This window comes from Artibeus jamaicensis, unplaced genomic scaffold, assembly GCF_021234435.1.
Source record: "Artibeus jamaicensis isolate MK-2021 breed Jamaican fruit bat unplaced genomic scaffold, CSHL_Jam_final scaffold_1283, whole genome shotgun sequence".
Lineage (NCBI taxonomy): Eukaryota > Metazoa > Chordata > Mammalia > Chiroptera > Phyllostomidae > Artibeus > Artibeus jamaicensis.
Genome location: NW_026522028.1, coordinates 183815 through 198448, shown reverse-complemented (window position 1 = coordinate 198448; position 14634 = coordinate 183815). Strand labels below are relative to the sequence as shown.

At 38.7% G+C, this 14634-nt stretch overlaps 1 protein-coding gene across 1 annotated transcript; it reads right to left on the bottom strand.

Annotated features, from left to right (window-relative positions):
• Positions 1–3409: 3409 nt before the first annotated feature.
• Positions 3410–5599, bottom strand: LOC119062164 (protein FAM47E-like). The gene has a single exon (XM_037163023.2). The coding sequence runs from the start codon at positions 5597–5599 to the stop codon at positions 3410–3412; it is 2190 nt and encodes a 729-aa protein (XP_037018918.2).
• Between the last annotated feature and the right edge of the window lie 9035 nt (positions 5600–14634).

The following is a 14634-nucleotide window of genomic DNA, read 5'->3' as shown; positions in this document are numbered from 1 at the left end:
CATTAATAGCAATAGGCCAACTTGTATTACTCTTCCTCAGTTTTGCTTTGTCAATGCTTATTTAAGGGATGTTCTGCTCTTTTTTCCCCTCCCTAATATGTCATTCTTTTTATGGATCTGCACATAGTCACTGGGTTAAAATGAAGTGTACTTATATAAGCTTCTACTACACGCCTTAACCAGCCTTAGAAGGAGTGGGTTTTCCTCATAGTCCCTTAAATAATTATTCTTCAGTTATCTAGGTTAAGGAACTTATTATATATATTTTAATTTTTTATGCCTAAGTATACATAAATGTGCTTTTTATTATAATTCATTTTGTTGCAAAGTCCTTTCTGAGAGGAGCACAGCTTCTTTTGTAATATTTAATGATTCTAAGTATTGACATAATGCAGTACAGCAACTAAGACAGCAAGATGTGTCTGTTAACTGTTTCAGACATTTATGTTTAATTTGCCATATATCTTTATCACACACTTCTGTTTAGTTAAAACAGCCCACGTCAATAAAGGAATCGTTTAACTGATCATTTTCACAGCACATAAAAAGGCACCATGACATACAAAGAACAAATCACTCCTCGCTGCACAGATAGATATTGTGCATTCACAGCTTGGAAAGCAGTACTTGCAAAGTACAGTATAAAACTGAAAATGAACTTCCAGCAGAGATTGGTAGAAAAAACTGATAATGGTTAAAAAGAAAGCATTATTGACTGGTAAATTAATAATAAAAAGAGAAAAGCTGTATGATAATTTAAACATGAAATTTGGACAGATCTTCATAGACTGGAAAATAAAATTTCCAGACCAAGAAATTTCTTCAAAACTAAAAATCAGTCTGAACAAAGTACTTTTTTAAATTAATTTATTTAATTATTATTCAAGTACAGTTTTCTGTTTTATACTTCCATACCAGTCCACCCGCCCCCGCTCCCCACCTCCCTCCCATTTCCCTCCCCACCTTAGTTTTTGTCCATGTGTCCTTTATATTTATTCCTGTGAATTCTTCCCTTTTCCCCTGAAATTCTCTCCGCTCTCCCCTCTGGTCCCTGTCAGCCTGTTCTGTATTTCAGTGTCTTTGGGCATATTTTGCTTGCTTGTTTGTTTTGTTGTTTAGCTTCCTGTAAAAGGTGAGATCATATGATATTTGTCTTTCACCACCTGGCTTATTTCACTCAGCATAATGCTTTCCAGTTCTATCCATGCTGTTGCAAAGGGTAGGAGCTCCTTCTTTTTTTTTGCTGCATAGAATTCCACTGTGTAAATGTACCATAGTTTTTGGATCCATTCATTTACTTACAGGCACCTAGGTTGCTTCCAGCACTTGGCTATTGCAAATTGTGCTGCTATGAACATTAAGGTGCATAGGTTCTTTTGGATTGGTGTTTCAGGGTTCTTAGGATATACTCCTAGCAGTGGAATTGCTGGGTCAAAAGGCATATTCATTTTTAGTTTTCTGAGAAAATTCCATACTGTTTTCCGTAATGGTTGTACCAGTCTGCAATCCCACCAACAGTGAACTAGGGTCCCCTTTTCCCCACAACTTCTCCAACATTTGTTGTTTGTTGCTTTGTTTATGATAGCCATTCTGACCAGTGTGAACTGGTATCTCATTGTGGTTTTAATTTGCATCTCTCTGATAGCTAATGATATTGAGCATCTCTTCATGTGTCTCTGGATTTTCTGTATGTCCTCCTTGAAAAAGTATCTGTTCAAGTCCTTTGCCCATTTTTTAATTGGGTTGCTTGTCTTCTTAGAGTGGAGTCATGTGAGTTCTTTGTATATTTTGGAGATTAAACCTTTGTCTGAGGTATCATTGTAAAATATGTTTTTCCATTCAGTTGGTTCTCTCTTTATCTTAATACTATTTTCTTTAACCATGCAAAAGCTTTTAATTTTGATGAGATCCCATTTGTTTATTCTTTCCTTTATGTCCCTTGCTCTAGGGGACATATCAGTAAAAATGTTGCTGTGTGAAATATCTGAGATTTTCTTGCCAATGTTCTCCTCTAGGATTTTAATGGTGTCATGGCTTATATTTAAGTATTTTATCCACCTTGAATTTATTTTTGTGTATGGTTTAAGTTGGTGCTCGTTTCATTTTTTTGCACATAGCTGTCCAGTTCTCCTAACACCATTTTCTGAAGAGGCTATTTTTACTCCATTTTATGTTACTGCCCCCTTTGTTGAATATTAGCTGCCCATAGAGATTCGGGTTTATTTCTGGGTTCTCTATTCTGTTCCATTGGTTTATGTGCCTGTTTTTATGCCAGTACCAGGCTGTTTTGATTACAGTGACCTTGTAATATAGTATGGTATCGGGTATTGTGATCTCTCCTACCTTTGAACAAAGTACTTTTAATTTTCTAGATAAATTACCTGAGGAGTCAAAGTTTTTTTTAAAAAGATTAAAATTACATGATATTTTAGAGTAAAGTTGATTAAAAGGGGAGAGAGGAGGGGGAGAGGGAGGGATCGGCATTATTGACCCTGATGTTTAATGCAATACCAAGGGCAATTAATTTATAAACTAAATTTGTTTTATTATTCAAATTTTAAAAACTAGAGGAAAAAAAGGAATGAAAAGCTCTATTATTGCTCAGTGAAATAAGCCAGGCAGTGAGAAACAAATACCATATGATCTCACCTATATGTGGAACCTAGTCAGTAAAACAAACAAATGAGCAAAATAGAACCAGAGACTTAGAAATAAAGAACAAACTGACTGATCGGAGGATAGGGGGAGGGGATATCTGAGGAAAGAAGGGGGAGGGTCAAGTCAAGTAATATGTATAAAGATGTATAAAGGACACAGGGACAAAGACAATGGGGGGAGATTGAAAGTGGAAGGTGGGATGTGGGTAAAGGAGAGCAATGGGGAAAATTGTGCCCACAAGTGTAATTGAACAATAAAAATGTTAAAAAAGAATGAACTAACATTTCTGCTATAATTTTGATAAATAGTTTCCAATCTGGTTTTCAGTCTTGGTGCAATCCTAATAAAGGGGATAACAATTTCATTATTGAATGAGACTAAATTTTTTTATTCTGCACAATTATTTTGAGATTCATCCCATTTTGTAGCTGACATAACAAGATCTTTTAGTCAGTAAGTCTTTTAGTTGTGGCTTTATTTTTTTACAAATAATTGATATGAGTATAATATTCACAATGTTAGAAAAATGTGAGACTATATGTGAATGTTGATTTCATAGTTGGTAAAATACATAAAATATTGATGAACCTAAGCAGAAGCTCATTTAGAATTTTTATTAACACTAGGTGTTAAATTTACAGATGTTGTAGAATCAAAGTTGTACCTACACCATGAGACATTCATCATGAATTCTGATGGATGTTAACATGAGAGAGAGAAAATAGCCAAGTTAGTAGTAAATAAAAGTTGTCTAATCATCATCAGATATATCATCAGGTGTATTATCAGGTGTACTATCAGGTGTATTATCAGGTGTATTATCAGGTGTATTATCAGGTGTACTATCAGGTGTATTATCAGGTGTATTATCAGGTGTATTATCAGGTGTATTATCAGGTGTATTATCAGGTGTATTATCAGGTACGTTTGAGATGAGTTTCATTACTCGGTCTATAGGAGTCTTAACAGAATCATAAGTCCATTTCTTCCTCAAAAACAACTTCTCAATCACAGCTGGCATCCTGTAGCCCTTGCTTACAATGAAATCTTTGAAGGCAATTGGTCCATAAAGATCATCAATAATGTCCGGTTCAAGATCCCTTCCATAACGTTGATATTCCTGTTCTTTTAAGACTTTTGGGTCAATCCAAGGTTCATTATTTATTAGCTTTTTCCAGGTATTGGGGTTCAGATACCATGCTCCATACCTTATCTTTGCCTGCTTGGGTTTATAAGGATCGGGTGGCTTCCAGAGTTTTCTCTCCCAGTCCCTTTCCTGTATGCCAAATTCTCTCTTTTTATTATCATCTAGCCCTTCGCTGTAGTATAGTTCCACCGGGATCTGGTTTACTTTCCTTATTTTTCCTGCATTGTAGGTAGGTGTGCACGTATAGTCAACTTCAAACTGTTTCATGATGAAACTTTCATCAATGCCCATGTCTCCAAAAGTATCAAGCCATCTACAGAATCTATGAACTTCTCTCCGTACATTTCTGTATGGATCAGGAGGTTTGAGAATACCCTTTCTGCTTGACTTCTTTTTTTTCTTTTCCTCAGGAAACAACTTGTTTATACATGACAGCAAAGACATCTTTCGAAGTTCCTCATTAACTTGGTCTGGAGGTTCTCCACTGACTTGGTCGAGAGGTTCCGGTTGACTTGCTTGGGAGGTCCCGGTTGACTCAGCCGGGAGGTCTTCGTTGACCTGTTCATGTGGTGCCAGGATGACTTGACCAGGAGGTTCTCCACTGACTTGGTCGGGAGGTTCTGGTTGACTTGCTTGGGAGGTCCCGGTTGACTCAGCCGGGAGGTCTTCGTTGACCTGTTCATGTGGTGCCAGGATGACTTGACCAGGAGATCCCAGGATGACTTGTACAGAAGGTCCCTGGTTGACTTGGTCTGGAGGCCCTCCATTGACTTGGCCAAGAGGTCCTGGTTGACTTGGGTGGGAGGTCCTGGTTGACTTGGCTGGGAGGTCCTGGTTGATTTGCATGGGAGGCCCCAGCTGACTTTCCTGGGAGGTCCTGGATGGCCCGTCCATTTGGTGCCGGAATGATTTGATCAGGAGATCCCAGGACGACTTGGCCAGGGGGTCTTGTTTGACTTGGCTGGGAGGTCCCTGTTGACTTGATCGGGGGGTCCTGGATCGACTTGGGGGGGTTCCCAAGATACTTGGCCGAGGGGTCTCGGGTCGACTTGGCCTGGGGGTCCCTGGTCGACTTGGCTGGGGGGGTCTTGGTTGACTTGGCCGGGGGGTCCCCAGTTGACTTGGCTGGGGGGGTCTTGGTCGACTTGGCCGGGAGGTCCCAGGTTGTCTTGGTTTGGGAAGTCCCAGGTTGATTTCCTTAGGGTGTTTTTCACAAAGCTTTGTGCGAGACTTCTTTTTGTCCTTCATGACCTCACAATAAGCCCAGGTGTCTTCCAGCATCCTGTTAGGATCGAGCTCTTCCAGCACCATTAATAAGAGGTCTGGAGGTAGAATTGCCTTCAAATCTGGGTATCGAGCCAAGGGATGCGGGGTCAGACTGGCTTTGGATTCCTCTACAAAAGCCTTCTGTGCTTGCTGGGTGGGTGAGAGCTTGGAAAGCAGTTCTCCTTCGGACAGCTTGTATTGAGTCTTTCTGGGGGGAGGTTGGGGAACTCTAGGAGCAGTCGTGGAGAGACAGCCCTCCCTAGGGCCATGAATGATCATATTATCAGCAGGCGGGGAGCCAGTTCTGAAATCATCCAGCCCATTTCTCACAGATATCCACTGCGGGGTGTTCATGGGGCACTTCAGAAGCCTGTTCCTGTTCTTTGCTAAATAGTTGGGAGGTAACTTGTCTTTTGTCTTGTACCAGTGCTTATATTGTGGGCCCTTAGGTATGGGCTCCAGAGGCTCCGTCCCACGCAGCCACTTCCCCTTGATCTGAGGCTGAAACAGCCTCTTCTTGTCCGCCATAGTGCCGCTGGCCCGAAGGCAACCAGCGGCTTCAGTGCTTTGTTGTCCCACCTCTGGTTGCTAGGTGACTGTTGCTAGGTGCTGCCGGAATCTTTCTGGTAGGTGGGCAACGCAGGCTCGCTGCACATCCCACGTTCTCCCAGGATGAGCCAGGAAGATGCATTCTTTGTCACAGTAGAGAACTGTTCCAGTGTATGGACACTACACAATATGTTTACCCACTCACCTTTTGATAAACTTTGTGTTGTTTCCAGTTTGAGGCTCTTGCAAATAAAGCTGCCACAAATATTTCACATATTGGTGTCTTTGTACATATACTTTCATTTCTCTTGGATGGATTTTAGCTAGGAATTGAATGATGGGAGCATCTGATACATGTTTTCTTCCATACATACAGCCATCAAGTTTTCCTTTTAAGATTTTATTTGCTCATTTTTAGAGAGAGGGAAGGGAGAAAGAGAGAGAAATATCAATGTGTGGTTGCCTTTCGTGAATCCCCCACTAGGAACCTGGACCTCAACCTAGGTATATGCCATGAATGGCAATGGAACTGGTGACCCTTTGGTTCATAGGCCTGCACTCCATCCACTGAGCTACACCAGCCATGGCTCACAGCCATCAAGTTTTAATATTTGCCCTATATGGAGGTTTTAGGTGGTACCAAAACAACTCAGCAGTCAAGATTGATTTTGTTTCACAAATGAACAAAATAGAACCAGAGACATGGAAATAAAGAACAAACTGACAGTGACCAGAAGGCAGGGCAGGTGGGTAACAGGGAAAGAAGGGGAAGGGGCAAGCCAAAAAACATGATTAGAAGACCCATGGCCACAGACAGTAGGGGGGGGGATTGACTGTGGGACTGCAGGAGGGGATGGGGCAGGGGAAAGCAATAGGGGAAAAGGCAGGACAACTATAACTGAACAACAATAAAAAAGATCAATTATGTTTTAAAGTAATACTTTCAAAGATAATGAGAAAAACAGTGGCATGCTAAATCATATTAAAGCCTGAGGACAAGGGATAGATCAGTAATACTAATGATCTGTCTTTATTTGAAATTGATATTTTGTTCATCATGGATTTTTGCAAGTAAATTGTTCTGTTTAAATTTTTATTGAATTTATTGGGGTGACATTGGTTAATAAAATTATGTAGGTTTCAAGTATACAGTTCTGTAATACATCATCTGTATATTGTATTGTGTGTTCACCACCTAAAGTTGGTAGGTGTTTAACATTTTAAGAAACTACCAAAGTTTTTCAAAACAGTTATACTATTTAATGTTCTTCCCAGTAGTGCATGAGAATTGCACTTCCAGCACATACTCCCCAACATGTGGTATGGTTTGTTAGTTAATTTAACTTCAGCTATTCTAATAGGTGTTTAGTCATATCTCATAGATTTAATATGTGTTTCCCTAATGCTATTATTTTTCAGTATATTTTATGGATTATGTTATTATAGTTTTCTCAATTTCCTCCTTTATCCACCCACCACCCTGCAGCCCCCAACCCTCCTGCATCTACCCCTCTTAGATCATGTCCATGGGTTGTACGTATAAGTTCTTTAAATTCTCTGTTTCCTATACCATTCTTGACCTCCCCCCATCTATTTTATGCCTACCAATTGTGCTTCTTATTCCCTGTACATTTTCCCCCTATACCCCCCTCCCCTTCCCCACTGAAAACACTCCCTGTGATGTCCATTTCTCTGATTCTGTTCCTGTTCTAGTTGTTTGCTTAGTTTGTTTTCATTGTTTTCCTTTTTTTTTTTTAGGTTCAGTTGTTGATAGTTGTGAATTTGTTGTCATTTTACTGTTCATAGTTTTTGATCTTTTTAAATTTCTTAGATAAGCCCCTTTAACATTTCATATAATAAGGGTTTGGTGATGATGAACTCCTTTAACTTTACCTTATCTGGGAAGCACTTTATCTGCCCTTCCATTCTAAATGATACTTTTGCTGAATAGAGTCATCTTGGATGTTGGTCCTTGCCTTTCATGACTTCAAATACTTTCCAGGCCCTTCTTGCCTGTAAGGTTTCTTTTGAGAAATCAGCTGATAGTCTTATGGGCACTCCTTTGTAGGTAACTGTTTCCTTTCCTCTTTCTGCTTTTAAGAGTCTCTCTTTGTCTTTAATCCTGGGTAACTTGATGATATGCCTTGCTGTGTTCCTCTTTGGGTTCAGCTTCTTTGGGACTCTCTGAGCTTCCTGGACTTCCTAGAAGTCTATTTCCTTCACCAGATTGGGAAAGTTTTCCTTCATTATTTATTCAAATAAGTTTTCAATTTTTTGCTATTATTCTTTTTCTGGAACCCCTGTAATTGGATATTAGAATGTTTAAAGTTGCTCCAGAGGTTCCGAAGCTTCTCCTCATTTTTTTTTTTTTTTTGAATTCTTGTTTCTTCATTCTGTTCTGGTTGGGTGTTTATTTCTTCCTTTTGTTCCAAATCATTGATTTGAGTCCTGGTTTCCTTCCTGTCACTGTTGGTTCCCTGAATATTTTGCTTTATTTCACTTTGGGTAGTCTTCATTTGTTCTTCATTTTGCAACCAAGCTCAATCAGTTCTGTGAACATTTTGATTACCAGGGCTTTGAACTCTCCATCAGATAAGTTGGCTATCTCCTCATCACTCAGCTGTCTTTCTGGAGTTTTGCTCTGTCCTTGCATTTGGGCCCTATTTCTTTGTGTAGGCTCACCCATTAAGTTTTAAAGAGGCAGAGCCTTAGGTATTCACCAGGACAGGCAACCCTATTTGCTGCATTGTGTCTCTGTGGTGGTGGGGTCAGAGAGGGAACAATGAAGCTAACTTGCTGGTTCTAGCCCCTTTCCAATTAACTCTCATGTGAGACTGGGAGATCCTCTCACCGTAGCAACCCCAGCCATAGCCCACAGTCAACTCAGAGTCTCAGTTTTCCATTCAGTCAGCCCTGCCCATGTAGTCTGCTGCCTTGCCACAGGTTCCTTCTGTCTGCCTGAATTACCAGTCTGGTTGGTCTGGTTGACTGTTTCTTTAATTCCCTGGTTGTTGGAGTTCCATGCAGTTTGATTTTCTGGCACTTCTGGTTGTTTATTAATTTTAGATTGGTTGTTATCATCCTTTTAGTTGTGCAAGGAAGCAAAGGGTTTCTACCTACACTTCCATCTTGGTCAGAACTTCCTCATACTATTGTTGAGCATCTGTTAATAGCTTATTTGCCATTTAATCTCTCCTTGGGTGAAGTGGCACAATTTTTTTGCACATTTTAAAATTGTGTTGCTTGATATCTCATTGAGTCTTTTTGATTTTTGGAGAGAGAGTAAGGGAAGGGGAAATAGAGGGAGGGAAACATCTATGCGAGAGAAAAACATTGATCAGTTGCCTCTCCCATGTGCCCCAATCAGGCCCAAAAGCCAGGCATATGCCCTGACCAGGAATCGAAGCATTTGCTTTGTGGGGTGACACTCAAGCAAATGAGCCATGTTAGTCAGGGCTCTCATTGAGTCTTGAAAGTTCTTTGTGTTTGCTGGATGGAAGTCCTTTATCAAATATATGATTTGTAAAATTTCTCTCCATCTATGGCTTGTCTTTTATCATCTTAACAGTCTTTCAAACAGCTTCTTGAATGTAGAGGTAACATGTTGCTATTTTTCCCCACCTAAATCCTTAGAAAATAAACTTCTCTTGTCAAGGAGCTTATATTTTCAGTATTTTATAAAAGATTCTGATTTTTGATGATAAAATTCCCCAAGCTTTTAATTATATATCCCATGATTGTCAGAATGGAAATCAACGACTGGGGAGTATTAGAAAGTAGCTCAGGGACTGTGTTTTATTCATCTCTGTCATACCACCTGTCAAATTCCCTAGTACTACATTATTGAGAGTAAAGAGAGCTCTACATAGTGATCAAATGTTTCAATTTGCCAGAAGAAAATAGTGATTCTTAACTTATATGGACTTCATAATATAATCTCAAACTGTATAAAGCACAAACTGAAAGACTTAATGGGAAATTACAAAATCTCTATCCCATTGGGTGATTTTAGTACATCTATAGTGACTCATGAGTCAGACAGATAGAAACTTAGCAAGAATATAGAAGATTTGAATACCATAATGAATCAGTTTGATCTAATGAATGTATATGTAACATTGCGTACAATGATTAAATAACTTTTTTGTAACAACTTGAGGAACATTATGAAAACTGATTACATCCTAATCTACAAAGAAAATGGCAGTACATTTTTTCTCTACTTGCTTCCCCTTGGTCCCTAGTCAGTCTATTTTCAAGTTCACAACCAGAGTGATCCCGGGAAAATCTAACCTAGGTAAGTCATATCTCTCCAGATTTCTCCAATGGCTTTACATCATACTATAAGTGAAAGTTAAAGCCATACCTTACAGTAGCCCACAAAGCCCACCCGCCTAGCCCTCCAGCCCAAAGTTTTCCAAAGAAAACTTTGTCTTTCTAATCCCATCTCTTCCCCCCCGCCCAATTAGTGTGTGCCAAGTACATTTGTCTCTGCTGTCCCGTTAACACACTAAGAGTGATTCAGCCTCTGAACGAGTCAACTTGCTGTTTCTTCTGCCAGGATCCTTCGTGCAGGTAATCAAACATTCAGTGACTCCTTCATCTCCTGTAGGTCCTTTTACTAAGATCTTCAACACCCTATCCACAACTCATTCTCTATCACTTGTTCTTCATTTTTCTCTAAATCATTTCACACTGTCAAAAATGTTACTAACTTTATCATCTGTCTCCCTTCACTAGAATGTAAATTCCTGGAGCCTATGGTTATTATTCTACTTTATCGATTGTTATATTTCTAGTAACTAGGGAATTTCCTAGAATCTTATCCACATGTAATAAGAATGAATGAATTGGGAAATTTAAAAGTATTTTTATATAACCCTTGAATTGGACAAAAAAGTCATAATAAAATTATAAAAATTTTCAAACTAAATGACCAAATTCATACGTATCAGTAGAACATAACTAAAGTAATAGTTGTAGGGTCTTTTATAGCCTTCAGTATGCTTATTAGAAAAAAACAATCATTTTAAGATAATTAATCTGATATACAACCTAAGATTTAAAAAAGCACAGGATGATACACATCCTCAAAATATTCAGAAGTAAATAATAAAGATCACAAATACAAGCAAAAGTTAAGAGGCCAATAAAGCCCTCCCTAAAACAATTACTTGTAAATACTAATAACTTGGACACATTTCTGGTCCTAAATAGAGAAGGCAAAGTAGACACTATTAGGAGTGATATAACTGCTATAACTACAGATACTACAATAATTAAAAAGATAAAACTATGTTATGAATAATGTCGTTAATAAAATAAAAATATAAGATGAAATGGGAAAAATTCTAGAAGAATCCAACCTACATAAACTGGTTCTATTAGAAAGACTAGAAAGCCATTAAAATTCAGAATCAGTAGTTTATATTATTCTACCAAAGACATGCACACACACACACACACACACACACACACATTAAAATCAGATGGCTTTTCAGGAAAGTTCCAGAAACATGAAATAACAAAGAATTTCAATAATAAACCAACTTTTCTAGTATCTAAAAAGAAGGAATACTTCCTCCGACTTATTTGATAATGACATAATAACCTTAACAGCAAAAGTTTTAAAAATGGCTTTTTAAGTTTTTTAAAAGTTTTTACAGGACTGGACTCCTTGGAGAAATGGCTGATTCTAGGGCTGGTGCTGAAAATATTCACAGTGAGCCTGGGGCATCTCATAGTGCCAGAAAGAAAGGAAGTGTTCAGAAAAAAACAAAACAAAATAGCACAATGATTTGGGTACGTCAAAGGAACACAGAAGACAACACTTGAATAACAAAAAAAAATAACAATATTGAATTGTAACCCAAAGTAGAGAATAAATATTCATTAGTTCACAGTGATGTAAATAAGTGATTAAATAAACAAATAATTAAGGGAGAATAAACAAGTCTCCTGTGCAGAAGAATTCCAAATAATTTATGTAAATTCCCCTCCCTTAAGGAGGGGGAGCATAAATCTCCAGTCCCTAATTATGGACGATGTATAGTGACCTCCTTCCAAAGAGTATAGGATGTCAAGTTCTCGGCACATTTCATGAATACAGATGCCCTACTCACAAACAAACTACCAACAACCTGAGTTTAGTCTTGTTGAAAAAAATGATCATTACCAATTCGGTATCAACCCAGAAAATATTTCAATATCCACACAAATTGTAATAAAATTCACTAGATTAAAAGACTATATAAGAGAAAAACATAAATAGATCAATAAAACATTTGATACAGGGCCTGTGAAGTACTAATATCCTATTCTGAACTTGGTGTTGGGTACATGATTGCTCATTTCATTGTTATTGGTTAACTTGATATACCTGCCTTTTGTAAACATGCCATATTTCATAGTAAAAATGTGATTGTGAAGATAAATGGTTTGGGACCTTTAACTGGAACCCAATCAACAAAGCAAACAAGCAAGCACAATATAAACAGAGACACTGAAATTAAGAACAAACTGAGTGTAAACAGAGAGGAGGAGGGAGAGGGATAATGAGGGAGAAAGGGGAAAGGGTTTTCAGGAAAAACTGTAAAGGACACATGGACAAAACCAAGGCAGGGTGGAATGGGGGAGGGAGGTGGGGATGGCTGGGGTGGGGGTGAGAGGTGTGGGGTAAAGGCAGAAAACTGTACTTGAATCACAATAAAATAAAATAAAATTTAATTTAATTTAATTAATTAAAAAGTGTTTTTGGGATTTATGGGTGGTTTGCTTGGAGATGGACTCTTCTGCAGTACAGGAACTTATTTGTAATATTCATGCATTTGGACATAATCCCCTCTCAGGACCCACCTACCCATGCTTCCATACCCATTTCCATTTCACCCATGCCCAGCAGTGTTTCCACAAAGTTAGAATCAGGTACACAAACCCAGTGGAAACTGAAAAGTATGTTTTTAGCTGGGAAATGATCCAGGGCCATTCAGGCCAGTGGGGAGCGTGTGGAAGCACCTCCTAAACAGTGCGAGGGCTTGGACACCTCAGAGAGATCTATGGCATCCACTGCTTCTTCTCAGACAATTTTTCTCCATTTCACCTCTCCCAGCTCCATTGTGAACTTCTCAGCTATCATCTCATTCCTGCAGCCATATACCTGGATTTTGCTTCTTGGTCTGGCAACTTTGGCTTGAAAATCTGTTTACGTGGTTCACCTGGCTACCCCCCAGGATGTAGCTTTTATACTCTTCCCTTAGCTGCATTCAGTGCACTGCCCATGGACAAATAATGCTCTGGCCTGAGTTCACAGCATGCTGTGCACTGTCTTGAGGGAGGAAGGGGCATATGCAACTGCTGTAGCTTAGCTCTTCTAGCTGCATATTCACATGACTTTTGCGATGCAAAACAACTAACCTGCGTGGAGCAAATATTTGTCCAATTGCAATATCAAAATGATAAGGTTAATATTAAAACTACAAATAATTTTTCTAGGATAGCTACATAAGTGAAATTACTTAATGAATGATGCGCAAGAAAATAACCTTAAATGAAATGCAGATATTATGATGACTTTTTATACAAATCATAGTTTCTCTAAAGCCATAGCTTTTTTTGTATCTGCATAAATGGATATTAAATTACTGTATTTCTGCTCTTGGAAAGATAACTACATCATTTTATATTCAATCTAACATATGTCCTAAAAGGGGGTTTCATGTTTATAACCTTTTTCAAAAGGTTGGAATGTAAACAAAGTTATAGCTCTTGTTTTTCAAATTGATTGCTTAAAAACTCACATCCTTATTAGCAGTATTCCAATCTCCCCTTTTTGAGGGCTTTAGCTTGCATTTATGAAGAAAAGTCAGCTTACTTGGTATTAAAAAAATCAATTCTTTCGAAATCTATCTACACAGAGAGTTAGAGTGTAGTTCTAACACCACTGTGTTGTTGCCATATGGAGTCACAGCTGGACTGTGATTCTCTGAGGTGTGATGGTTGCCTGTCAAGTGCTCAGGTGAAGCTCTTTGTGGTTTGGATCCTTTATGGGACACAGGGGTACCCTGGTCCAGGGTTCCAATATTACCGTTGTGTGTGTGTCTTCTTGACATCACACTCACATTCTCAGCCCTTGTTCTTCAAAGTGAAATAGGACCTCCTCAGACACTGACCTGTTTACCAGTCTTGTCCTATAGGCCCAAGACACTTCCTTTGAATAAGAGCTCATTGATGGAAGTGCACTAAAAACTTTCATGAGTAAATAATTATCCAACTGGGGGGGGTGTTTGATTTTAAGTGCAAATAGAACTTACACACTTAGGAGTCATTCTGGGTTTGGACTGCATCCAGAATTTTGTCTGATTATTTCCCATTATTTTTTTTTTAAATAGAAACAAATTTCATTTTATTTATTTTATTTTATTTTTTGATTAATTTTATTTAGTTATTTTTCAAGTACAGTTTTTTGTCTATTTTTCCCATCCCAGCCTCCCCGGCTCCTTGCTCTCCACCTCCCTCCCATTTCCACCCCCCTTAGTTCTCATCCCTGTGTCCTTCCTATTTGTTCCTCCAAATCCCTCCCCCCTTTTCCCCTTAACTTCCCTTCCTTCTCCCCTCTGGTCGCTGTCCCCTTGTTCTCTATTTCAGTGTCTTTGTTTTTTTTTTTTTTCTGCTTGCTTGTTTGTTTTGTTGTTTAGCTTCCTGTTAAAGGTGAGATCATATGGTATTTGTCTTTCAGCACTTGGCCTATTTCACTCAGCATAATGCTTTCCAGTTCCATCCATGTTGTTGCAAAGGGTAGTAGCTCCTTCTTTCTCTCTGCTGCATAGAATTCCATTGTGTATATGTACCACAGTTTTTGGATCCATTCATTTACTGATGGGCACCTTGGTTGCTTCCAAGTCTTGGCTATTGTAAATTGTGCTGCTATGAACATTGTGGTGCATAGGTTCTTTGATATTGATGTTTTAGGATCCTTAGGATATAATCCCAGCAGTGGAATTGCTGGGTCAAAAGGC